The sequence below is a fragment of the Canis aureus genome, chromosome 31 (assembly GCF_053574225.1).
Source record: "Canis aureus isolate CA01 chromosome 31, VMU_Caureus_v.1.0, whole genome shotgun sequence".
NCBI classification, from domain to species: Eukaryota; Metazoa; Chordata; class Mammalia; order Carnivora; family Canidae; genus Canis; species Canis aureus.
The window spans coordinates 16439200-16466089 of record NC_135641.1 but is presented as its reverse complement, the minus strand read 5'-3'; the positions used below and the strand labels follow the sequence as shown (position 1 = coordinate 16466089).

General features: G+C 55.1%; 1 protein-coding gene across 1 annotated transcript in view; it reads left to right on the top strand.

Annotated features, from left to right (window-relative positions):
* The first annotated feature begins 4636 nt into the window (after positions 1 to 4636).
* Positions 4637 to 26890, top strand: part of AHRR (aryl hydrocarbon receptor repressor) — a 78080-nt gene continuing 55826 nt past the window's right edge. The window contains exons 1-3 of the mRNA XM_077879687.1: positions 4637 to 4758; positions 14141 to 14213; positions 21110 to 21291. Coding sequence (XP_077735813.1) covers positions 14149 to 14213; positions 21110 to 21291 — 247 coding nt within the window. The 5' untranslated portion in view covers positions 4637 to 4758; positions 14141 to 14148. The remainder of the gene's footprint in view (positions 4759 to 14140; positions 14214 to 21109; positions 21292 to 26890) is intronic.

Genomic DNA, 26890 nt, shown 5'->3' with positions numbered 1-26890 from the left:
ATGGAAAGAAACATCTTAGAACCCGGACAGCTTATAGCCAGTGTCTCACAGATGACCAACGATACTTCATCCATTTAAAAAAGCCCCCCGCCCCCAAAAAAGACCCAATTCTATAAGAAAGAAAGAATACAGAATGAGAAATGATTCCTAGAAATTAAAAATAGAATATCTGGAAGGGAAAAAGCTAAAGAACAGAGAAAACTCTAGAGAAGAAATATTCAAAAAAAAGAAGGGGGCCTGTTCCAGAACTCGCGGAGGTGGGTTAGGTGGACAGGCTGTGCTGAGGGGCGTCCCAGCCCAGGGACAGGGACCCGCCCCCGCCGAGCGCACAGGCAGTGCTGAGACGCAGCAGCAGGCGGCGCACACCCCGGCCGCGCCGGGAGAGCGAGGGGGTTTCCACCTGGAATCCGTCACTAGCTGTGAAGGCAGACAAGGATTTCACGAAGTTTTCCTCCCAGTTCCTTTAACCACGTGCCAGGAAACCGAGCGAGAAACCCGAGAGGCCGGGTCGTGATGCGGGAAACGGGGGACACTCGAGGCCGGGGAGGGAAGCGGGATGAGCGGTCGCGGCGGGTCCCATGGGGCTGAGACCTCCCTTCCAGAAGTCCCTTCTGGAGCCTCTGGAAGGCTCCCTTCCAGAGCTGCCGCAGGATGTGGGGGGCACGGGAATTTCAAAGAAAACCAAGCAGATGAGTCATGTTTAGTTGGGGCTGGCGGGCTGGGCTGTGCTGGGGAGAGACTTTAGAAGAAAGGAAATAAGTGACAGGAAGTATGTCAGGAAATAAACGAGTAAATATGCCCTCTTCGTGCCTCCTCTTTTCTGCCCCCATAGTGGGAGGTTCTCACTGTGGGGCTGTCACCAGGTACAGGCAGGTGACAGCTCCTGGCCACTGGCAGAGCCGGGATGGTCTCTGCTGTCCACACTTCACAGGCCTGACTGCTTGGGTGGCTTAGGAGGAAGGAAGGAAGTGGACCTTGGTGCTCACAGGTGGCCTCACACCTGTGGCCTTGCGCATTGCCTGTACCCCACCTACCCCTGTCATTCCTGATGGGCGGGTGCGACGGGTGCCCGACTTGAGGGGGCCCCGGGGAGTGAGGTGGGGCTTCCATGCACAGGCAGTGCTAGCTCTTAATACAGAGCTTCCCCTGGAATCATGCGCCGGCCTACTCAATGTATGTAACAACAACCAAAGGAATTACCAAAAAAGTAAAAGTACTATATGCTTTTTGGAAAAAATGTGCAGGAATTATAGAAGCTGTAAAAAGAAATTGAAGGGGCACCTGAGTGGCTCAGTCTCTTAAGCATCTGGCTTTGGCTCAGGTCATGATCCCAGGGTCCTCAGTTAGGCTGCTGGGTGTCTGCTGCTCCCTCTGTCCCTGCTGCTCCCTCTACCTCTGCTGCTCCCATGGCCCCTGCTGCTCCCTCTGCCCCTGCTGCTCCCTCTGCCCCTGCTGCTCCCTCTGCCCCTGCTGTTCCCTCTTCCCCTGCTGTTCCCTCTCCCCCTGCTGCTCCCTCTGCCTCTGCTGCTCCCTCTGCCCCTGCTGCTCCCTCTGCCTCTGCTGCTCCCATGGCCCCTGCTGCTCCCTCTGCCCCTGCTGCTCCCTCTGCCCCTGCTGCTCCCTCTGCCTCTGCTGCTCCCTCTGCCCCTGCTGCTCCCTCTGCCTCTGCTGCTCCCTCTTCCCCTGCTGCTCCCTCTCCCCCTGCTGCTCCCTCTGCTTCTGCTGCTCCCTCTGCCCCTGCTGCTCCCTCTGCCTCTGCTGCTCCCATGGCCCCTGCTGCTCCCTCTGCCCCTGCTGCTCCCTCTGCCTCTGCTGCTCCCATGGCCCCTGCTGCTCCCTCTGCCCCTGCTGCTCCCTCTGCCTCTGCTGCTCCCTCTGCCCCTGCTGCTCCCATGGCCCCTGCTGCTCCCTCTGCCCCTGCTGCTCCCTCTGCCTCTGCTGCTCCCTCTGCCCCTGCTGTTCCCTCTCCCCCTGCTGCTCCCTCTGCCCCTGCTGCTCCCTCTGCCCCTGCTGCTCCCTCTCCACCTGCTGGTCCCTCTCCCCCTGCTGCTCCCTCTGCCCCTGCTGCTCCCTCTCCACCTGCTGGTCCCTCTGCCCCTGCTGGTCCCTCTGCCTCTGCTGCTCCCTCTGCCCCTGTGGCTCCTTCTGCTTCTGCTGCTCCCTCTTCCCTTGCTGCTCCCTCTCCCCCTGCTGCTCCCTCTGCTTCTGCTGCTCCCTCTGCCCCTGCTGCTCCCTCTGCCTCTGCTGCTCCCATGGCCCCTGCTGCTCCCTCTGCCCCTGCTGCTCCCTCTGCCCCTGCTGCTCCCTCTGCCTCTGCTGCTCCCTCTGCCCCTGCTGCTCCCTCTGCCTCTGCTGCTCCCTCTTCCCCTGCTGCTCCCTCTCCCCCTGCTGCTCCCTCTGCTTCTGCTGCTCCCTCTGCCCCTGCTGCTCCCTCTGCCTCTGCTGCTCCCATGGCCCCTGCTGCTCCCTCTGCTTCTGCTGCTCCCTCTGCCCCTGCTGCTCCCTCTGCCTCTGCTGCTCCCATGGCCCCTGCTGCTCCCTCTGCCCCTGCTGCTCCCTCTGCCTCTGCTGCTCCCTCTGCCCCTGCTGCTCCCATGGCCCCTGCTGCTCCCTCTGCCCCTGCTGCTCCCTCTGCCTCTGCTGCTCCCTCTGCCCCTGCTGTTCCCTCTCCCCCTGCTGCTCCCTCTGCCCCTGCTGCTCCCTCTGCCCCTGCTGCTCCCTCTCCACCTGCTGGTCCCTCTCCCCCTGCTGCTCCCTCTGCCCCTGCTGCTCCCTCTGCCCCTGCTGCTCCCTCTCCACCTGCTGGTCCCTCTGCCCCTGCTGCTCCCTCTGCCCCTGCTGCTCCCTCTGCTTCTGCTGCTCCCTCTGCCTCTGCTGCTCCCATGGCCCCTGCTGCTCCCTCTGCCCCTGCTGCTCCCTCTGCCCCTGCTGCTTCCTCTGCCTCTGCTGCTCCCTCTGCCCCTGTGGCTCCTTCTGCTTCTGCTGCTCCCTCTTCCCTTGCTGCTCCCTCTCCCCCTGCTGCTCCCTCTGCTTCTGCTGCTCCCTGTGTCCCTGCTGCTCCCTCTGCCTCTGCTGCTCCCATGGCCCCTGCTGCTCCCTCTGCCCCTGCTGCTCCCTCTGCCTCTGCTGCTCCCTCTGCCCCTGCTGCTCCCATGGCCCCTGCTGCTCCCTCTGCCCCTGCTGTTCCCTCTCCCCCTGCTGCTCCCTCTGCTTCTGCTGCTCCCTCTGTCCCTGCTGCTCCCTCTGCCTCTGCTGCTCCCATGGCCCCTGCTGCTCCCTCTGCCCCTGCTGCTCCCTCTGCTTCTGCTGCTCCCTCTGTCCCTGCTGCTCCTTCTGCCTCTGCTTCTCCCATGGCCCCTGCTGCTCCCTCTGCCCCTGCTGCTCCCTCTGCCCTTGCTGCTCCCTCTGCCTTTGCTGCTCCCTCTGCCCCTGCTGCTCCCTCTCCCTCTGCTGTTCCCTCTCCCCCTGCTGCTCCCTCTGCCCCTGCTGCTCCCTCTCTCTGATGCTCCCTCCCATCCCTCCCCCTGCTCATTTCACTATCAAGTAAATAAAATCCTTAAAAAATAAAGTTAAATAATAAAGAAATTGAAGTTCACCTATAACCTGTTATTCACCCAAACCTTTTCTGTGCATAATGCATGTTAGAAAAGTGGATCAGGATGCAAATGCTGATTTTATTTATTCTCAATACCTACTGTACACTGCAGTATAGGTACAAGTTGCTACAAGTAAAAAGAATATGAAACCATTTACTCAGCCTACATTTCTGAACCCCTGCTCTGCACTGGGCGAGTGTTCCTCCTGGATAGAGGTGCAGGAAGTGGGGAGTTAACCTGCTCCCCTGCCGTAACTTCAGGGGCAATGTGCACCAAGAAAGATGAGCAGGAAGGGGAGACCCACAGCAGTGGCCTTGGCTTGGGTGGGTCTCCTCTCTGAGGACACGGGTACTGGTTGCTCCCCTGTGAGTATCTGGAGAAGAGCATTTCCCTGAGGGCACAGCGAGCGCAAAGGTCCTGAGGCACACAAGCCTGCTCCTTCAGGGCCCACGAGTGCGTCCAGGAAGGGAAGGATATGGGGGGCTTCTGAGGATCTGGCTCGGAGCCCGGCGGGGGTCTGGAGCAGTACTTTAGTCTGTGACTGTGGGGCGGGCGCTGGAGCCCCTACAGGGCTGGCTGCGGGGATGAGGGGCCGACCCTGGAGACCACCCAGGGGCTGCACGTGGAATGGGGCCGCGCGAGGGCTCTGGCGCTGGAGCGGCTGGCGTCTGGGGGCCCCCAGGCGCCGGCCGAGACCTCAGGTTGCGAGGGAGGCTCGCGGAGTCGGGCGCCTGGTGGAGCCGGGCGGGGGCCAAAGACCCTCGCGGTGGAAGGGAAGGAGCGTCCGCCCGGGTCCAGGGAGGAGACGGAGACAGGCGCGCCCGGCAGGCCCGGCGTGTCGCGGTCCGGCAGCCGCAGCGGCGGGGGCGGCACCGGGCGGGCCCTCGGCGCCCCGGGCAGGTGCGCGCCCGCCGCCGGGCGCAGGTCGGGCGCGTGCGGGGGTCGGGCCCGCGGAGGCGAGACCTCGGGGCCCGCGGCGGGAGGCTCGCGCGCGCCCCCTGCCGCCTGCCGCCTGCCGCCTGCCGCCTGCCGCCTGGGTCGGCCCCGGGGCGGGGCGGGCTCGCGTGCCGGGTGGGGCCGTCCTTCCGCGGCCGCCGCGGTCCCGGGATGCGAGCGCCGGCAGCCGCGCCGCCACAGCTCCCGCGGGTGCCCTGAGCCTCGGGTAAGTGCCCCCGAGCCCGAGCGGCCGCGCCCGCCCTCCTCCCGCCCTCCTCCCGCCGCCGCTCACCTGACGACGAGCTCGCGCCTCCGGGCGGGGCAGGCGCTGCGGTCCCGGCTCTGCCCCCTGCGCGCCGCCCGGGCCGTGGCCCCGATGTGGCCCCGATGTGGCCCCGATGTGCCCCCGAGCGGCGGCGCGGAGCGTCCCGGCCGGACGCGGGCAGGGCCCGGGCACTGGCCCCTGAGCCTTCCCGGGCGGCGGGGCACGAGCCGGAGCCCGCGGCACAGCGGGCCCCTCTTTGCCGGGCAGGGCGCACGGGGCTTGCTTCCCCCACTGGGGAAGGGCCGAAGGGCCCCGGACTCCAGGAATCCGCTCGGTTTCGGTTGCCCTTAGCGGCACCAAGAAGTTGTTGTTTTTCCCAAAAGTCTTCGTTTCAGGGGCCCCAAATCCCAGATTGTGGATACTCAGTGTGGCACAGACAGGCGGCGACCTGCTGACCCTGCTGTTCCCACTGTGTCTCCCACGGGGGCAGGTGATGGGCCAGCGTCAGAGGCCAGAGGCCTTGGGCCACTCTTTCCTCCCATCTCTTTGGGGGTTGGTGCCGCAGACATCTTCCCTCTTTGGGAGTGTCCGGCGGCCTTCAGGGTCGGCTGCCCCAAGTACCATCATCACGGTGGGGGAGGTAGCCCCCAGGACTTACACGTGGCCTCGATGTGGCCAGCCGCAGCTGGCGCCAGAGAGGGTACTTGAGTGTGTGCCTGGGACATCTGTGCCCAGGGTCTGGGCCCTTGAAAGTCGTGTGCCTGGAGTCCTGGCCTGGTCAGCAGCTGACTCACCGAGGGCACTCTCCAGGCCGCCTGCGGTGGACGCAGGCCCTCAAGCCCGGACGTCTCCACCCGGGGTCGCCATGTCTGGCTTCGGCAGGCTCTGGGGCAGCGGGGACAGGGAGCCCCTGTCACGGTGTTGGTGGTAGCTCTTGCCATGAGGAGGAGATGCTGCGGGGAAGTACAGGCTGTCCCTGTTCCTGGTGTGTGGCTGGCGGGCAGCACAGCCCTGAAGGGGACACTGTGTCACGTGCTGCAACCCCCCAGCAGCCTGTGGCTGGCGTGCACCATGTGTAGGGTAAGGACTTTGAGGCCGGTAACTGCTGGACTTTGGACTCCGACTGAGCGTTGTCGCCCTCCTACTCTGGTCCCAGAGCAGCACATGCCCACGGAGCCCAGTGCGGGGCTCAAACTCATGACCCTGAGATCAAGACCTGAGCTGAGGTCAAGTCAGATGTTTTACGCACTGAGCCACCCAGGCACCCCTACAGAAAGATTGTTACAAAAGCTCGGGTTTCTCTGCAAAATGCAGTCAACTTAGAGCACTGTCTATGGTTGCAGGGGGGACCCTGGCCCAGGCCAGTCACAGGCCACAGGAGCCCAGTGGGGAGGGTCTCCTGCCTCCACTTATCAGCGAAGCGTCTGCCACCTGCATCAGAGCAGACACCTGTGTCCTGCCTCACAGGGACATTTTCTCTAGGAGTTTGGTCTAATCCAACGGAGGCTTCATCTTTTTGAGGAAAATTAATGGGGATCTAGTAAAATGGAGCAACCTATTGCCATAATTTCCGCCCACATATAGGATTTCCGGGGCAGAAAGCTGAGCACAGATGGTGCCCCACACCATGTTTCTTCAGCAGGATCTGTGGCGGTGGAGGGGGCTCAGTGTTTCTTCCACACACGCCCCAGGGAGGGATCCCTGGGAGCCTTTATCTGCCTTTGGTGTTTTTAGGGTTGTTCTGAGTGCTGAGATGGAGGTGCCACAGGAAAACGTGGCTCTGTGGGGCAGGCCGGCAGTGTGTGAGGCCGGGAACGGGCTCACCTGGAGCCCAGATCCTGTCACAGCACCTGCTTCAGGTGAAGGCTAGCCAGGGGGTCAGCACCACCCCATCAGGGCTGTCCCTGCCCCACCCCACCTTCTCTCCCTCACCCCTGCACCATCCCTTCTCCAGCTCAGTTGGGCAATGGTGATGCTGGGGCGTGGATCTTCTTCACCTTTGACCTCATGGGTGACTGTGTGTTGCTGAGTGCCTGGCCCCTCGTGGGGTATGGGGAGACTTCCATGGCCTGCCCTCCCCTAGGCTGGGGCCAGCCCCGGGATGTCTTGGCATGCTGGCCTCTAGCCAGGGGGGTCTGACTTGGCTCCCCAGAGAAGTGCAGGCCTGGTGGCCGTGGCACAAGACGAGGCTGACAAGGCGGAAGCATCCATCCATCCGTTCCTGCTCCAGCCTATGGCCACCTCCCTCCCTGGCCCCGGCAACCACTAATCTACTACCTTCCTCTTCTGGACTTTTCATATGTATGGATCCAGCACAGGAGCTTTTGTGTCCGCCTTCCTGCATGTAGTACATCTTCAAGGCCATTTATGTGACAGCGTGCATCAGAGCCCGAGCCTTCTCAGGCTGGGTAATACTCCACATGGGCATAGACCCCACTCGGTTTACTATTCGCCAGTTGACGGGCTTTGGGGCTGTGTACACTCTGGCTGTGGTGAAAACTGATGCTCTTGAGCGTTTGTGTGTCAGATTCTGTTTGAATGTATGTTTCCAGTTCTCTTGGGCATGCACCCAGGAGTGGACTTGCTGGAGTGTCTCTGCGTCTAACCCTTTGAGGATCCACTACTTCCCCACAGCTGCTGCACCATCTTCCATCGGCACCGGGGCCACAGATCCCAGCTTCAAGTCCTCACCAACACTTGTCACTTTTCCTTTGTTCTGTTGATAGCCATCCTAGTGGGTGTGAAATGCTCTCTCCTTGTGGGTTTGATTATATTTCCCTGGTGACTAATGACCTGGAGCGTCTTTGCTTGTGTCTGTTGACCATTTGTATATTTTCTTTGGAGAAATATCTGTTCAAGTCTTTTGCCCATTTTTAATTGGGCTGTTTGTCTTTTTGTTGTTGGGTTGTAAGAATTCTTTATGTGTCCTGAATAGTAGACTTATCAGATGCGTAATTTGCCAATGTCTTCTCCTGTTCTGTGGTTGTCTTATCACTGACTGGATGGTGTCCTCTGAAGCATAGGTTTTTAAATTTGATAACGTCCAATGTATTTCTTTTATTTTCTTGTTTGTGCTTTTGGTGACATATTGGAGAGTCTTTTGCCTGATTTAAGGTCATGAAGATATAGCCCCATGTTTTTGTTGAGGGTTTTATAATTTTACGTCTTACACTTTATCTTTAACTAATTTTGGTCAATTTGTCCATACAGTATGAGACAGGGAAGAGCCTCCTTCTCTTGCATGCGATATGTGATTTACCCATTTGTTGAGGATACTCTTCTTTCCCCATCGAATGGCCTTGGCATCATAGTGTGTCTATTCCTAGATCACATATTTGCCTCTTTCTAATGCTTTTTTAAAAAATGTTATTATGGAAAATTTCAAATTTTTAACAAAAGTAAAGAGAATTTTATAATGAGCCCAATTCATCAGCCAGCACAGATGGGCAGCTATCAATATCAAAGGATCCAGTTTCATTTAGACTCCACTCTGCTCCCCAGATTACATAGGAGCAAATCCCTGCGGTGTCATTTTTTAGGATATAACTCTAAAATATATGCACTTAAAAAAATCAGCTTTTTGCATTTTTACCTTATTTTATTTGAATTGACTTTTTAAAAAAAGATTTTATTTACCTGTTTGAGAGAGAGAGAGAGAGAGAGAACGTGAACAGGAAGGAGGCACAGAGGGAGAGGGAGAAGCAGACTGCCCGCTGAGCAGGGAGCCTGATGTGGGGCTGGATCCCAGGACCCGGGATCATGACCTGAGCCGCAGGCAGACGCTTCACTGACTGAGTCCCCAGGCGCCCACTTAGAGACTTTAATATAAGGAAGTATTAACTACAACAGTGGAGTGACCATAAAGGTGGAAAGAAGACTCTCAAGGGTACTCCATGGAACATGCCAGAAGAGTGCACTTGGAAACGGAGGCTCCCTCTCCCCTGGAGCTGGGGTTCAGGCCTCTTTGGAGAGGGTATGGTTCATCTGCCCGGACACTGGGTGGGCAGGAGCAGAGAAGACTGTGAAGCCCCGGGCTCAGTCCCTCTGGGGCCTCTGCTGGCAGGTGTCGCACCGTGTCCCGTAGAGAAGAAACTGTGGCATTCACTCGGGCAGAGGGCCTGGGGGCAGTAAATGCCCACCGGGCAAATGTCTGAGTGCCACCCCGCACTCCCACCCACGTTGCCACCCCCCTGACCTCCATAGGCTCCGGAGCCCACGGCACATTGTTGTTGTTATTGTTGAAACAACTGTCCTTTAGAGATGTTCGAGCAGCGAGAACGGCCTGGGTCTGTCCCCAGTGGGCCTGCGCCCGTGCTCCCTCTTCGTCTCGTAGACCACGTTACCATCTGGTATCATTTTCCTTTGGCCTGAAGACACCCTTTCACATTTCTTACGGTGTCGGGCAGCTGGCGAGGAATCTTTCAGCTCTTGTGCATCTCAAAACATCTCTGCCTTCAGTTTCGAAAGCTATGTTCGCAGGCTGTGGCATTCTGTTTCTGTGGGGACGTAGCCCCGCCGTCGTCCTTCTCTGATGGAGCATCTGCTGTCACCCTCACCTTTGTTTGTCCACACCCAGTGACTCTTTTCTCAGGTGGCTTTTTAGACTGTTCTATATATCCCTGTTTGTGAGCAATTTGATATGATTGGCCTTGCTGTGATTTTTTTTTTAAAGATTTTATTTATTCATTCATGAGAGACACACACACACACACAGAGGCAGAGACACAGGCAGAGGGAGAAGCAGGCTCCACGGAGGGAACCCGACATGGGACTCAATCCCAAGTCCCCAGGATCACACCCCAGGCTGCAGGCGGCGCCAAACTGCTGCGCCACCGGGGCTGCCCTTGCTGTGATTTTCTTAATGTTTCTGTGCTTGGAATTGATTGACAAACATTGTATGTTCTCATTCATTTGGGGAATATAAATAATAGTGAAAGGGAATATAAGGGAAGGGAGAAGAAATGTGTGGGAAATATCAGAAAGGGAGACAACATAAAGACTCCTAACTCTGGGAAATGAACTAGGGATGGTGGAAGGGGAGGAGGGTGGGAGGTGGGGGTGAATGGGTGACGGGCACTGAGGGGGGCACTTGACGGGATGAGCACTGGGTGTTATTCTGTATGTTGGTAAATTGAACACCAATAAAAAATAAATTTATTATTATTAAACAAAGGAATTTATTGACCTTAAATCTGTCAGTTTACAGTTTTCATTATGTTTGGACAGATTTCTACTATTTATTAAATTTTTTTCTTGTCACCTCCTATTCTTTGGAGCCCCAGTTACATACATAGCAAACTTCTTGAAATACTAACATATTTCATTTTTCTTTTGCTGCTATTGTAAATGATACTGATTTTCAAAAATCTGTGTTCTGATTGTTCATGGCTAGTGTACAGAAACACACTTTTGTATGTTGTCCTTTTACGCTTTGACCTGGATGAACTCAGTTATCATAAGAGATCTGTTGTGGTAAACTTTCTAGGATTTTCTATATGTACGATCATGCCATCTGTGAGCTTCCCTCCCCAGCATCACAGTCTGCTTTCCCTCATCTTGTCCTGATGGGCATCACTCGTGGTCTGGGTGGAAGGGGATGAAGGGCCTGTGATCGGAGGGGCAGAGCTGGGTCTTCTTCATTAGCTGTGATGGTAGTCTAGACACCCTTGATCAGGGTAGTGAAGTTCCCTTCTATTCCCAGTTTGATGAGAGTTTTTTCATTATTATGAAGGGATTTGGATTTTGTCAAATACTTTTTTTGGACATAGGAGATGGTCATATGTATTTTTCCTGTGGTTTATTAACATAATGAATTGCAGTGATCAATTTTTGGATGTTGCAGCAGTGTTGAATTCTTGGGTAAACCTGACTTGTGGTGCCATTTTGCCCTGTTTGTATTGCTGGATTCCATTTGCTAATATCTGATAGAGGATGTTTGTGTCTATGTTCATGATGGATATAATCTGTAGTTTTCTCGAGATGTCTGGTTTTTGTATTGGGGTGATGCTGAACTTATAAACGAGTTGTCAATTTTCAATTTTATTTTATTTTTTTATTTTTTTAAGATTTTTAAAATTTTATTTGAGAGAGAGAGAGAGGCAGAGACACAGGCAGAGGGAGAAGCAGGCTCCATGCAGGGAGCCTGATGCGGGACTTGATCCAGGGACTCCAGGATCATGCCCTGAGCTGAAGGCAGGCGCCAAACCGCTGAGCCACCCAGACGTCCCTTCAATTTTATTTTTAATTTTCTGACAGAGGTTGCAGAGAATTGGTATTCCATTTTTTTTTCTTAAATTGGTAGGATTTATCAGTGAAATCATTTGGGCCTAGATGTTCTTTGTTTTGTTTTTATTGTTGGAATAGATATAGGACCAAACAGTTGCTCTCTTGAGTGAGTTTGGTAGTTTGTGTCTTTCAAGGAATTGGTCTATTTCATCTAAAATGTTGGATTTGTGGGAATAGTATCATGTCTCAGTCTGCTCAGGTACCACGACCAAATACCACAGGCTGTGCTTGAACAACAGACATTGGTTTCTCGTGGTTGTGAAGGCTGAAAGTCCAAGATCTGGGCACCTGTTTGTTAGTTCTGCAAGTTCCTCAGTGGACTCTGAAACTGGCCCCTGTTTGCAGAGGGCAGGGAGAGACCAAGAAAGACACGGCCACTCCAGCTTGGTAGGTGACAGTGTTGTTTTATTTTTTTTTTAAGATTTTAAAATTTTATTTATTTAAGAGTGAGGGAGAAACTATGAGTGAGGGGTGGGGTGCAGAGGGAGAAGGAGAAGCAGATTCTTCAGTGAGCAGGGAGCCTGACTCCAGGCTCAATCATAGGACACCAGGATCATGACCTGAGCTGAAGGCAGATGGTTCACCCACTGGGCCACCCAGGCACCCTGATAGGTGACAGTCTTAATAACGAAAGAGAAGATATACAAAGGTTTGTCTTAGGAGGAAGAAAGATGAGTGGATCCTGTACCCACTGGCCATATCTTAAAAGTTTATGAAGAGGCCTCAACTAGGTTCAGTCACATATATCATGCACATGTTTTCAACATCACATCCTGGTCTCAAGCTGTGTCCTTGGAGCAGCTATTGGGAGCAGGAAGGGTGAGCCAAGCACACATCCAAGGAGGGGGATGGAGGGAGGAGCTTCCTAGTACCTGAGTCCAGCTCTCAGGTCAACTGGCGGTCATGTCGTCTCAATGACCATTCCTAAGACCACTGAGTGAGTTTCCAGTGAGAGAGCTCTCTTCTTGGTTTGCAATGACTCTACACATGGTGAAGAGAGAGCCCTGGTGTCTCTTCCTCTTCTTATAAGGGCAGCAGTTCTGATAGATCAGGGCTCTGCTTTCATGACCTTAATCACTCCCATAAAGGCCCCACCTCCAGTGGATTGTTAGGGCTTCAACATGTGGATTTGGGGGACACAAGTAAGTTCACAGTTATATACTCTTTTCTTCTTTCTAATTTCTGTGGGATCTGTAGTGATGACCCCTCTTTCACTCCTGATATTGGTCATTTATATTTTCTCTATTTCTTGATCACTCTGGCTGGAGGTTTATCAATTTTGTTGATCTTTTCATAGAACCAACTTTTGGTTCATTGATTTTTCTCTGTTTTAAGTTTTTCATTGATTTTTTCCTTCTTTCTTATTTCTATCCTTCTGCTTGATTTGTATTTATTTTCTTTTTCTAGTTACTTAAAGTAGAAGCTTAAATTATTTGAGATGTCTTCTTTTTTTCTAATATAAATGCTTAATAATATCAGTTTCCATCAAAGTATTGCTCAGCTGTGTCCCACAAAATCTGATATGTTGTTTTCATTTTCATTAAATTCAAAATACTTTAAATTTCTTTGAGACTTTCCTTTGACCCGTGGTTATTTAGAAGTGGGTTGCTTTCCAAATATCTGGGCATTTTCCATATATCTTTCTAGTTTAATCCCATCATTGTCACAGAACATATTTCATATGATTTCTATTCTGTTAAATTTGTTCAGGATTGTTTTAAGTCCCAGAATTTGGTCTATCTTGATGAATGTTCCATGTGCAAAGAATGCATATTCTGCTGTTGAGTGGAGTGTTCTATAAATGTCAATCATTTCAGGTCTGTTATTGTTTCTAAATCCTTCCTGATTTTTGGTTTACTTGTTGTATTGATTACTGAGAAAGGAATGTTGTTGTTCTTGGTTATATTCCTTCTTCTCAAGTCTACTTTGTCTGATACTCATATACTCATACCCCCGCTTCTCTTGATTACTGTTTGCATGGCATACGTTCTCCTGTCCATTTACTTTACCTACTTATGTCTTTATATTCAAAGTGTGTTTCTTATATTTAAGCACGTTTGTGACATGTTTTCAAAATTTTCCTGGCCCTTCACACACAGGGTGGATGCTGTGTGTTGGGGCTCACCTCCATTTGAGGCCAGGTGAGGGCTCCTAGCCTTTGCTCCAAGTCTGTTGGCCCAGTGCCTAGCAATGAGTGGTCACTGCACACTGGTCTGCAGGATGTGGTGAGGGCTCAGACATCCACACTGCTTGGAAATATCAAGATTTTGATGCTATCCCCAAGGTGATAGGTGAGCTGACCAGTCTCAGGGCATAGATCCTGGGCTTCTCCTTGGGGACCTCCTCTTGTGTGCAGGCGCCATGTCCAGCTCTGCTGGTAGAGGCTGGTGGGTATGTGCAGCTGTGAGTTAGTGGCTAACATAGAAGTCCAGCACTATGGAGTTGAGTGGGAGATTTTACATACAAAAGAGGAAGCCTGTTGGCTCAGAAGTACAGAGCCATAGGGGAGGGTTGGGAAGAGGAAGAACACCCACCACAAACACCACCAAGAGAGGATGCACGCAGCTCCTGCGAGGAACAGCCCAGCCCAGTCAGAGCCCTGACACAGCAAACTGCTCCTTGGTACCTGAGCCGTATGTCCTGCTCACGGATGCCCATGGAATGGCTTCTGATTTCTGCGGGCAGGCTCAGGATATTTACTCAGGTGTAAGCGCTCTGAGCCAGGTGCAGGAGCACAGGGCTGTTTTCTGTACGAGTGTGGTGACTGAGGTCCTCAGGCCAGGCTTGGGGACCGTGATGCTGCTGGTCAAAGGGATAGATGTCACGGCCAAGGCTGTGTGTCCTCACTGAACCCTTCAGCATCTTTCTGCTGAGGGAAATAGGGTTTGAGTGGTTCACACTCACTGGCAGGCTTTGTGCTGGAAGTGCCCTGGGACATCTTATTCAGTGGGTGCTAGAGGAGGGGGACCGGCATGGGGTCAGTGTTGACTCCTCAATGAGGCATGCAGGCATGGGCCCTCTTCAACATAAACAACTTTGTGCCTCCTTTCTCTTTTAGGGCCAGAGATGATGATTCCACCAGGGGAGTGCATGTATGCTGGAAGGAAAAGAAGGAAGCCCATTCAGAAACAGTAAAGTATCATGTCTTCTGTTTTTGCTGATTGTTACTGTTGAGGGAGAAGGTATTTGCGTTTTCATTGAAAGAAGCGAATTTGAGGAACAAAGTGAGTGAGGGGGAAGATTTGCTGAGTCTTCCTGATGGGTAGAGGGACTTGCAGCAACAGCGGCAGAACCAGGCTGGCAGGCTGCGCAGCTGGGAAGCCACTGCTGCCTTTCTTAGTGGGTTTGGGCTGCTTTCCTAACTTTGATTAGAAAATGAGGTTAGAGCCGAGTGACACCTTTTGGCCAGAAGTCAGCGTGGGGGCCTGAGACATCACTGTGACTGTTAGTGAGCACCAGCAACCCTCTCTGCCCTGGTGAAAGCCTGTCCTCACCAGGACACACCCATAGCCCATGTGTGAGCTTTGCCACAGGTGAAGGACACAGGGCAAGCTTTGTCCCCTGCCCATGGGCCTCTCCGAGGTTTGCAGAGTAGGGAGGGGAACCTGTAGTCCTAGTGCCCTAGACACAACGTCACTGCTCACAGTCCCTCTACTGGCCCGGTGGCGTTTAGGACACGGAGGTTTGAAGTCTGCAGTGGTGGCAGGAATTATGGGGCGTGGGGCTGCCTCTGGTCCTCCCGTGGGGAGGGTCTTGCAGCATATCCACTGTCGACTGGGGTTCTGCGTGTGTGACACAGCTCTGAGTGTGGGCATGTGCACTCAAAGCTCTCTGCAGTGGTGGCTGCACGTGAGCCTGTGTTTCTGTGACCCAGGCTGCCGTCCTGGCTTCTGGTGGCGGCAGGATGGTGTGAGAGGTCTGCAGGGATGCAGCCACCACCACCTGAGGTTAGGCAGCAAAGGTTTGAGAGGCTGGACTTTGGGAAGTGGGTCTGTCACCTGAGCAGCCTCCCAGCTGCGGAGGTGAAGAGTGGGGCTAAGGCAGCCGAGTGCACCCCTGACAAGGTGGAGGAGCTGGGTGTTTCCATGGCCGGGTCTAGGATGGTGGTGGAACGGAGTCCTGCTTGTGTGCACTGGCCAGGAGTCATCCTGGTGAACATGTGTGCCGGCATGTTGGGTAAAGACAGAAAATCCTCCCAGCACATGCGTGTACCATGTTCCATGTGCTGGGCCATCTGGGGCAGGGGAGCTTTCCTGCTTTTGTTATGTTTTTGTTCCAATAACAGGGTCTGAGGTAATGAGTCTTTGAGGCATGTATTAGGAAGTCATTCATTTTACTTGATATTTTAAAGAGGTCTCGTGTTCATCTGATCCAAAACTCAGACCCTCAGCAGGTGCCTCCTGCCCAGTCACCGGCACTGACATGAGTAGTTTTTTGCGAGCCTGTCCCAAGAGTCTCCTGTATAAAGCAGCACGTACAGCCGCACAGTGTGCAAGCTTCCTCCGTTTGTTCAGGGTGATGGCGTCGGCACAGTCGTCCTTCCATGTGGGTGTACACCCGTGCCTGCCCTGTGGCACCTGCATAGACTGTTTCACTGACGCTGAGAACCTCCGCCTCATTTTGCACACATGCTCACAATCAGGTGGTAGTCTGCGATGGGTGCCACACAGCCTGGCGTGTTCGCATTGGCACCACCCTTACCAGGGCAGCCTCTCAGGGTTGTGTTTGGAGTGAGCAAACTTGAGGAAACAGGGGACTCTCCCAGCTGAGGCCTCAGCTGCAAACCCCCCATGGCAGTACCTGCCTGGGGCCCATCTGTGTCACTCCCATGGGACTCGGGGACGTGGTAAATGACCCAGACATGCTGAGGGGCACGCTGTCCGCTGTGCAGTGAGTAATGAACCCTTTGTCCATGACCTGGGACACGCGTGCCTGCCACCAGCAAGAGGAGCAAGAGGCAGAATCAAGTGCTGCCCAGCAGCTCGCTTTCCTGGAAGGGGGAGCTCTCTGTCCACAGGCCAGGGCTGGGGATCATGAGGGGTGCCCCCACCCCGGGCTGCCAGGTGCTCTGGGCTCGCTTGTCCCTGTTCATCTCTCCTTCCTGCCCTGGGCACCCGGTGCTTTTCAGACTTTGGTCACTGGAATTTGCATTCTTCTCATAAGTCAGGTTAAAACACCACCTGGATTTCCTTTTCTGTAAACTGTGTTGATAACTTTTGCTCATTTCTCTATTGGGTTGTTTGTGTTTTTATGCTTCTTGAATCTTTGGAGCAGTTGTGTATTGGAGACACTAGTTCTTCAGTGTGTTTCCAACACATTCCTACAGTTTTGATTGTACTTAGTGTGTTCTTTTCTATGCACAAAAGTTAATTTTTATGAGGTAGGACTTATTAATCTTTTCCCTTGTGACTGATTAATGTTACGTGGAAGTTTGGAAGATCTCCCTGCTATAAGCTTATGAGGGAATTTTCAGTATTTTCTCTACATTTTTATGGGTCCCTAATACATGTTTTAAATTTTCAAGCACTTGGAATTTTTCCTGGTTTGTGGTCAGGGTCTGAATCTGCCTCTTTTCACGTGACGACTGCTTGCTCCCAATGCTGCCGACAATCGGTTTCTTCCCCACGGGTTTGAAAGGGTCTTGGGCATTTAAGCCTGGGGGACATTTAAGTTGGGGGTTGGCGATGAGAGACCGTGGGGTAGCTCCAAGTCCACCTGGCTCCTAGCATGTCTGTGTGTCCTGACGGCTGCTGTGTCTGTCTGCTCCGGGGGGCTGCCAGGTGTGTGCTTGTTAGCACAATGCCTCTCTCGGGACCCGTTCTAGGGAAACTGGAGGTCATAGATTTGTTTTTGATGTCTGAGTGCAGGGCACCCATGCCGGCCACCCCTCCTGGATGTGAGCCAGCATCCCTGCCCGCTCTGGCTGCGCAAGCTGCTCCGTGGCCTGTTTGTTGCCATATGCCATGCCCGAGGGCTCTGGGGCTGTCGTCGGCCCTGTCCTGTGGTCCGTGCGAGCCTGTCTTCTCTCCTGGAAGGGGTCAGTGATGAAAACTGTGGAGCATGGGATGGACGGAGGAGATGCATGGGGCCTCATCCTGGGGGCCTCGTCCTGGGGGCCCGGTCCTAGGGGCCTGGTCCTGGGGGCCTGGTCCTGGGGACCTGGGCCTGGGGGCCTGGGCCTGGGGGCCTGGTCCTGGGGTCTCGTCCTGGAGGCCTGGCCCTGGCGGGCTGTAGGCCATGGGCGGCCAGCCGGAGCCTTCTCCCCATGGTGCCTGGAAATGCTCTTGTGCACTCTTACCCACCTATGCTGTGGCGTCAGCCCTGTGGGTCCGATTGCTCTCTGGGTCTGGCGCTGTGAGGTCCCGGAGCTGTTTGTTGCTTGTACTTTTCTCTTATAGGGCTGTGACTGAAGGAGATGGAGCTGTGCGTGTGTAGACGCGGTGTGGTCATCACGGTAACCAACACAGGATCATACCACAGTGCACTCGGCACAGGCTGTGCCTGCCTTCACTACCATCCAGGCAGTCCTGAGGTGCTCTGTCCTGCAGCCTGCCTTGCGTTTTTGGAATTTTTTTTTTCATTTTTGGAATTTTCTGACTGGAATCACACACCATCATGTTGGGCTTCCTTCCCTCAGCAGGATCTTGAGATTCATCCGCAGCTTGTGTGTGTGGAGGGAGGGCCTGTTTACCGCCAAGCGGCACTGCCATGTTGGAGGCACCGCTCTGTCTTCTCACCAGCAGATGGATGTTCAGGTGCTTCCACGTTTGGGCCTGGAAGCTGCCGTGAATGTCTACGTACGAGTCTTCGTGTGGATGTGTTTCCATTTCTCTTGGGTAAATGCCCAGGGGGTGGGATTTCTGACATCCCCGGCAGATGCGAATTGACTTTTAGGAAACCACCAAGCAGCTGTGCCATCTCGAGTCCCAAGCACTTGGGGGCTGGGGCTGCTCGGCCTCCCAGGCTCTCGTCTGCCCTTCCCTAGTGGTGCTGGCACCTGTTCGTGTGCCAGTTTGCCATCCGCAGATCTTCTCTGGTGAAGGGTCTGTTTATATAATTTGCCTTTTTTCTTATTGGGTTGTTTATCTTCTTATTGAATCGTAAACCTTCTTTATGTATTCAGGGTACAAGCTCTTAGGCACATTTCCCGCCAATCTTTGGTTTCCTTTTTCATTTTTTTGTCTTTTTTTCTTTTCTTTTTTTTTTAAGTAATCTCAATGCGCGACGTGGAGTCGAGCTAAGATCAAGCCTTGCATGTCCACTGACTGAGCCAGCCAGGTGCCCCCTTTTCATGCTCTTAATGGTGATTTTCAAAAGACATGAAAAAATGTTGATGAAGATAAATTTTTTCTTTTATGATTTTGAGTGTGTGAGTCTTCTAAGCATCCTGGGATTATCCCAAGGTCTCAAAGATTTCTCTTGTATTTTCCTGCGATTTAGGTCTATGACCCACTTTGAGTTCTTCTGGGGGTTGTGTGAGGTGAGGGCTGGTGTTCACTTGTCTCCGTGGGCGTCCAGTAGACCAGCCCCATTTACTGAAAGGACTTTCTTTCTGTATTCAATTGCTGTAATATCTTTGTCAAAGGAATTGGGCTTATTTCTAGACGTCCTGCTCTGGTCCTTTTTTCTATATGTCTATCTTCTCTGTAGTAGCAAACCATCTTGAATATTGCAGATTTACAGAAAGATGAAAATCAAAAGGATAAGTTCTCTCTAATTGTGTATTTTAATTGGCTATTCCTGGTTCTTTGTATTTCCATGTAAATTTAGAACCATCTTGCCAGTTTCTGTGAAAAGTACTGCTGGGATTTTGATTGTGATGACATTGAATGTAGAGCTCAGTGCGGGGAGCATTGCCAGGTTTGCTGCAGGTATTTTACATTTTGGGCTCAGGGCTCCCCTGCATCTGAGCCGTGGCTCTTCTGGCCTTGCTCCCATGCTCATGCTCGTGGCGCCGGCCTCTTGTCCTGCCTCACCTCCCGCTCATCCACCCCGGTACTTGCAGCTGCCTGCACAGGCTGTCTGCCCCCACCCCCCTCACGCCCCTGGACAAGAAGTGGGACGATTCCTGCTCTGGTCCGTGGGGCTGCGGACAGGGCTCATAGAACCTCTGAAGGAGCTTTTCTGGTGCCCGATTCTCTGGCAGGCCTCTGGGAGCCAGCTCACTCTCAGGTACCACTGTGTCCCCTTCTCTGACCGTCACACCCATACTGGGCACTGCCAGGACTCTCGGGACTCCACACTAAAAAGACAAATAACCCCATGAAGAAATAGGCAAAGGACTCGGGTAGACATTTCTCCAAAGAAGACACATAGATGGCTGACAAGCCTGTGAAAAGATGCCCCTCGTTATTGGTCGTGAAGGAAATTCAGATGAAACCACAGTGATGTTTGATCCTCCCTCCACTGCAAATGGCTGTTCTTTGGGAAAAGGAAAATAATGTGTCATCTAGGATATGAGCCACGGAACCCTCATGCGTTGCGGGTAGGGGGAGCATCTTGGCAGGTGCGACTGCGGCGGCACAGAGTCTGGCAGGTCCTCCGAAGGTGAAGCATGATGACCATGCTGACCCTGCTGTCCACTGCTGGGCATGTGCCAGAGAGAACTGGAAACTAGGTTTGCACAAAGTTTTAGGCTGGAGTGTTTACTGCAGCATCGTGTACATTGTCCAGACGGCCGCCCGCTGGGGAACAGCTGAGTGCAGCGTGTCCATCCACATAGTGGAGCACTTGTCACCTGAAAACAGGAGCCGAGTCCTGATCACCACAGGTGCATCTTGAAGACATGACCTTATGTGGGAGAAGCCCGATGCGAAGACTCACATGGTAGGATTCCGCATGGATGAAATGTCTAGAACAGTGAGTCCATGGAGACCTAGGACAGCTTGTGGTCGCCAGGGGCTGGTGGCAGGATCAACGGGGAGAAACTGGAAGATGGGTCCAGGGTTTTATTTGGGACGATGAAATGGTTGGGAACTTGATAGACACGTGGCTACATGGCACCATGAGCGTACATTTTAAAATGGTCAGTGTTATGAGAAAAAACAAAGACCAAGAGCAAGACATGGCATCTGGGACTGGAGGCTTCTATTGGTCCTCAGAGGCCTGGGCTACAGACTCTGCAGAGCAGGGCTGTGCCACTGTCTCTCCCAGACACGTGGGCCACCAGACCTCCGGTACTTGTGAGTGACAACTGGAATTTCTGGACAAGAGAGACCCCCCGCCCCTAAAAGCAGCAGGTGCTGTGACTCCAGGGAAGGGGGCTCTGGGAGCCAGGCGACCCTGTTGCAGAGCTTGCCAGCGGCCCCTCCTGTGCAGCTACCCCCACCCCCCTTGCTGGCTGCCACTGTAGGTTCAGATGCTTTTATGTGGGTGATACTTCCAAAGGGCCCCTAAGGAGCTGGGGACGGGGAGGGGTGGGGGAGGGCGGGGCCAGGGAGGGCCGCCTCTGGGCGCAGCTGGGATCTACATCAGCTTCACCCCGCACAAGGATGCAGATGGGGAAGCATCCTTCCCTGGATAGGAAGGGGGACCCGGTTGTAGGGGAGAGCAGATCCATGTGGACTTCCCGGCTCACTGCAGCACAGCCCAGGGCCTCTGGGCCTCCAAGGGGGCGCCCAGGCCTTTCTCCTCAGCCCCTTTCAGCCTTGCTGTGTGGAGGAGAAACTGAGCCCAGAGGGGCCAGTCCTGTGTTTGAAACCAGCCTGAAGCAGGCTGAGCATGTGCAGCCTGGGCCGGGGCTCCCCCTCCCACTCGGGGGAAAGTCAGCATGGAGAGGTCGAGAAATGTGCCGGAGCCGCACAGCTTGCTCCAGCTGTGCTCCCTGGAGGCCTGCTCTCAGTTTCTAAGCGCCCTTCCGGGTCATGGGTCCCTGCTTCCTTGGGCTCAAGATCCGGAGACTCTTGTCCCTTGCAGCACCATTTTTCTTTAGAAGCTGATGGCACGGTAAGGTCACTTCTGGGGACAGGTTTGCCCCCCACGGGTGACGGGCCCTGGGGGGACTCTGACTGTGGCTGCTTCCCCGCAGGAGGCCTGCCACGGGGGCCGAGAAGTCAAACCCGTCCAAGCGGCACCGCGACCGCCTCAACGCTGAGCTGGACCACCTGGCCAGCCTGCTGCCACTTCCTCCTGACATCGTGTCTAAGCTGGACAAGCTTTCTGTCCTGCGTCTCAGCGTCAGCTACCTCAGGGTGAAGAGCTTCTTCCAAGGTAGGACTCACCTGTGCCCATGTGTGCCTGACTGGGTGTCACCTGTGCCCACCTGGGTCCCACCCTCCTTTGCTGGATGGGCTAGTTCGTACCTCCTGTGTCGGGGAGTCAGAGGAGTAGCCACTGAGTTCTGATGAAGCAGAGAGGCTGTGTGAAGGGCAGCAGTTGGGCCTCCCCTGCTTGGCTCCCTCCCAGCCTCAGAGGCCCAGGGAGGTCGGCCTCTGGGGGAGCAGGGCCGCGGCTGAGCTCGGGAGGCCAGGGGCCCCTATTAGCAGGTGTAACTGTTGGTGGCCAACCTCTGTGTGCCCTGGGGGTGCTGTAACTCTGGCCAGGCCCAGCCCCGCTGCACGAGGGCTCCCTGGCCTCTCCAACTGTCACGGTGGCTGTGGGTGGCTGCTCTCCTACATCTGATGCTCTGGGCCAGGACTTGCTGTCCATGTGGCCGGGTCTAGCTCCTGGGAAAGAAGTGTGGCTGTCCCCACCCTGTTTCAGAGCCTGTGACTGTTGCCATCATCCCTAACTAAGTCCTAACTTCTCACAAAATCATGACTTCCCATGTGTATTTGGAGTAGAAGAAAGCGCAAAGGGGCAGATATGGCCTAATGATTGTGGGGCTGCGGTGAACAGCAGAGGCCGTGCTCCCCCTCAGGCCTTGGGGTTTGCTTCTGCACATCTTCACGCTGCTCAACGAAGTGCCCCCGATGTCCCGTCACGGAAAGGCCACCCACTCTTGAGGGGAGGCTGAGGGCCCTGGGCTGCATGGCCCTCAGGTTTCCTGAGCCAGGCATGGTCCTGGGGCGGGTGCCCAAGGCATCGGCCATGCCCAGAACCCTCTAGGGCATCCGCTTCCCTGGGTCCTCAAGCCCCCCACTGCTACTGCCTCGCCTGTTCCCGGCAGGCCTGTGAGATGTGACAGGCTCAGCCCAGGTCAGTCTTCACTAAATGACACACTTCCTTTGGGTTAGAAGGGTACTCTCCAGGTTCCATACCCAATATCTATGGCTGGTGGCGACATTGCAACTACTGCAGAAGTGGTCCGGAAGGTGGCAGGGATGGTGGGGCCGGGGACTGCACTGGCTCCCAGTGGAGGTGGCCAGGAGGGTCCCTGGGCTGGAGGGCTTCCTCCTGGAGGAGGCAAGGGGCAGGTGCTGTCTGCAGGCTGTCTGAGAGTTTGGCCCGGAGCCGCTACAGTCCTGTCTCTTGAGTGGAGCCCCTGCGTCTGGGCCTCTTCCCAGTAGCAGCTGGTACCCTGGCTCTCGGGACAGTGCCTTCCCCCAGCCTGGACCATGTCCCTCCAGCTCCATCCTCCAGGGCAGCTGTATGCGGTACACATTTCTGTTCCCCAGCCTCCAGGCCACAGGCTTCTTGTCCTCTCACTGTCCACAACTGCCCACATCCCCCTCACTGTCCCAACCCCCTCACAGCCCCTCACCGTCCACATCCCCCCACGTCCCCTCTCACCGTCCATGTCCCCTGTGTCCCCTCTCACCATCTGCATCCCCCCACGTCACCCCACATCTCCCCTCACCGTCCGTGTCCCCCCACATCCCCTCTCACCATCTGTGTCCTCCCATGTCCCCTACATTCCCCCAGGTCCGCTCTCACTGTCCAAGTCCCCCCACATCCCCTCTAACCTTCCCTGTCCCCCCATGTCCCCCTCACCATCCTCATCCTCCCCTGTCCCCCTTACTGTCCTCGTCCCTCCCACATCCCCCTCACTGTCCTTATCCTCCACATCCCCCTCACCATCCCCATCCCCCCACGTCCCCCTCACTGTCCTCATCCTCCATGTCCCCCTCACCATCCCCCCAGGTCCCCTTCACTGTCCCCATCCCCTCCACATCCCTCTCGCCATCCGCGTCCCCCCCACATTTCCTCTCACCCTCCGTGTCCCCCCTACATCCCCCTTCACTGTCTGTGTCCCCCCCACATCCCCCCTCATTTTCCGTGGCCCCCACATCCCCTCTCACCGTCCCCATCCTTGATGTCCACCCTCACCATCCCCATCCCCCCACGTCCCCTCCACTGTCTGCATCCCCCCACATCCCCCCCACTGCCCACGTCTCCCCCACATCCCCCCTCACCTTCCCCCCAACCGTCCTCTTCCTCCCACATCCCCATCACTGTCACCATTCCCCCACGTTCCCCTCACTGTCCCCATCCCCCCACATCTCCCCTCACCGTCTGTATCCCCCCCATGTCCCCTCACGGTCCCTGTCCCCCTCATGGTCCCCGTCCCCCCATACCCCCCTCACTGTCTGTGTCCCCCCACGTCCCCCTCACCGTCCTCATGCTCCCACGTCCCCCTCACCGTCCCCATCCCCCCATGTCTCCTCTCACCTTCCCTGTCCCCCTCACTGTCCCCATCCCCCCATGTCTCCCCTCACCTTCCATGTCCCTCCACGTCCCTCTCACCATCCACATCCCCCCATATCCCCTCTCACCATCCCCATCCACCATGTCCTCTCTCACCATCCACATCCCCCCATGTCCCCTCTCACCGTCCATATCCCCCCATGTCCCCTCTCACCATCCACATCCCCCCAGTCCTCTCTCACCGTCTGCGACCCCCCCAAGTCCCTGTCACCATCCCTGTCCTCCTCCATGTGTACATGTTGTCTCATTGTCCTCCCAGTGTCCACATCTGGTCATGCCGTCTCTTGCTGGTGCTCAGGTATTATAGGTGTTGGGGCCTGATGACCTTGGGACCTTGGGTCTCCGAAGGGCCAGGAAATCCCACAGATGAAAAGGGACATCTACATGGGTCCTGAGGGTCTGGTGTCCTTCCTGTCCGTGTTCTGAGCAGAAACTGAGAATAACATCCCTTCAGGGGATTCAAAATACTTTTATTTATTTTTTTTTTTCAAAATACTTTTAGAATGAAAAATCAGCAGTGGAGCCTCCGTGTGGGGTTGGGGCTGTGTCGTGTTAGGCCAGCCTTGGGCTCAGTGTTGGGGGGCCTCATGGAGACCCATGGGGGACTGTCCAGACCTCTGCCGGCCCCTCCTCGTGTCCTCTCAGGGAGGCTGCGTGCCCATGCCTGGGACTGCTTGGCGGTCACTCTGAGCCCCGGGGTGTTGAGGTCCATTTACTGGAGTGACTCAGAACATTTTGGAAGCTGCAGGACGAGGGTGTTTTCCCAGGTTTGTGATGTGATGAGGGAATTGAGCCAGTCATCCAGACTGTGGTGGAGAACGGGGGCATGGGGGCCAGGACGCACAGAGGATGAGTCTCCCAGCTGGCCTTCGTGAAGCACCCCTGCTCTGATTGGCCACCATGGCTCTGCCGCAGCCTGTCTGGTCGGCTCAGGCCAGGCATGGGGCTGCCCGGTTGGGGCTGGCGATTCACCTGCCCCTCCTGATGTGCCCTTGCTGACCTCACCTCCTGGCTGGGCGGTTGGGAGGGGACCAGGTCCCTCCCTGGACGGATCCAGCCATGACCGGCCAGGGGTCTGGTCTCAGCAAGGCTCCAGGGTATTGTGTCCGAGAGTTCAGGCCGCTGTCCGAGTGTGTGCCCGAGGCCCACCTCCTCTGAGCCAGGAGCCCGCGATGTCTCGGTCCGCACGCCTCCTGCCGGTGCAGGTGGACGCCCTTCGCGTATGCCGGGCCTTCAGAGGCACCCTGGCCTTGCGGCGGGTCGCCAGTCGGAGCTCACCACTGTGTGGAGGCCGTGGCTCAGCGTCAGAACAAACCTGAGTTCTTTGCCTCACCTTTTCCACCAGGGATTCTAGAGTGTGATGTCTCCAGCTGTACATTTTAGAGGAAGTTCTAAAAACTTCCTTGAATTCAGCTCCACTGTGTCATTGTAAAAAAAGTCAGGCTACAGAAATTGGATCTTAATCTGTGCTTCCTGCCTCAGAAATAGATGAACTAATTTCATTAAAGCTTCCATAAAATGGCACCTCTGGGAAGCATTGGCCTGGAAGATTTTAGCTCAAAGGGTAATAATGCCTGGAAATTTGCCTATAATATTTAGTTTAGTGTTGGTTTTCAAGGATTTTCAAAAGGCAGCAGGGTTTTTAGTTTTATTTACATTGTCTTCGCATTGGTAACATGCCACCAACCCCTCCGTCCACACACAGTTGGGATTTCACTGTTCACCCGTGGGGGCTGGGCAGAGTAGAGCCGGATCCCCCTGGATGGGGGCCCAGGAAGCCCCAGCGCCCCCTCACTGATGCCCCTGGCCAGTCCAGGCCTCTTCCCAGGCAGCAGCTCTGCCATGTGGGCCCCTGTGGGACACTTGCTAGCTGCAGGGACAGGTGCCCGTGGTGGAGAACCACCGCTCACAGGTGACAGTGGGCCCCAGGTCCACCCACTGCAGGGCCCTGATGCTGAGGAGAACCAGGTCAGAGAGGGGACAGTGTTGACAGACAAGGCCAAATGAGGAGGGAAGGGTGGAAAGCCACTCTGGCTCCTGTGGGAGCAGAGATGCCTCCCCCAGGTCAGGGCTGCCTGCAAGTCCTGTTGGGGCCTCCCATCCATTTGCCTACTCTGTTCCACATGCCGCAGGAAGCCCTGTAGGATCTGGGCCCCTGCTTACCTGCTGGGTGCATTCTAAAGCCTGCTGGTCAGGAGGGTTATGGTGCCTGGGGCCTCCCAGAGAGGCCATGCCCGTGAGGCGGGTCAGGAAGGCAGCCCTCTGGATGGTCTTGGGACCCGTGACTGGAGCATCTGTGGCTCAGCTGTATCACAACTATTTTCGGCTGCCCCTAGAACTACCCTCCTCTTGATGAGCCCTATCCTGGACTGGACATTTGCACCCCACCCACCCCGCCCCGGGTGTACACACTGAGGCCCTGCCCCCGTGTGGCTGTGTTTGGAGATGTGGCCTCAGGAGTATTAAGGTTTAACCAGGCCCTGCTGTAGATTCCATCCCACAGGATATTAGGGTCCATCTGAGAAGAGTGGCCAGAGGACACCCCCCACCCCCATCTGTAAGTCAGGAAGGGAGCTTTCACCAGGAACCGAATCTGTTGATGCCCTGATCTTGGACCTCAGCCTCCAGACCTGTGAGGGGAACCTGTCTGCACAGGGCAGCCTGAGCTGGGTGAGAAGAACCGTCTGAGGCCTCCTCCGCTCTTATGTCCAGTGGACCATCCCCCCGGGATGTGGACGTGGGTCACTGCTGCCTCTATCCCTCCTCCCACCATTGCAGGAGGCCCCCTCCCTGTGCCCCTTCCTCTCTATCCCTAACACTTTCTAGAAGATGGCTCCTGGGGCATTTCCAGCAAAGATGAACTAGTGTTGAGTCATTCAGGATGGAGCTCCTGCCCCCATGCCTGCGGCCACCAGCTTCTAACCCCAGGCCCCAGGAAGGTCCCCCACTAGTCGTCAGATCATTCTTGATTATTTTTTATGCTGTTTTATTTCCCGTCCCACATCTTAATCACTTCCAGGAAGAGGAGCAGCCATTTGCTGGCCTGTGCATGCACTGACTCCCTCCTGCCCTCCCGCTACTTGCCTCTGCTCAGGACCAGAAGAAGGATCAGGATCAACACAAAACAGCTCTGAGTTTTTTCTCTCCCTGCCCAGCAAACCTCCTTTGTGGCTGGCTTCTCCCCCGCCCTCTAAGAGCCAGGACAGCCCCGATGTTTCTGGTC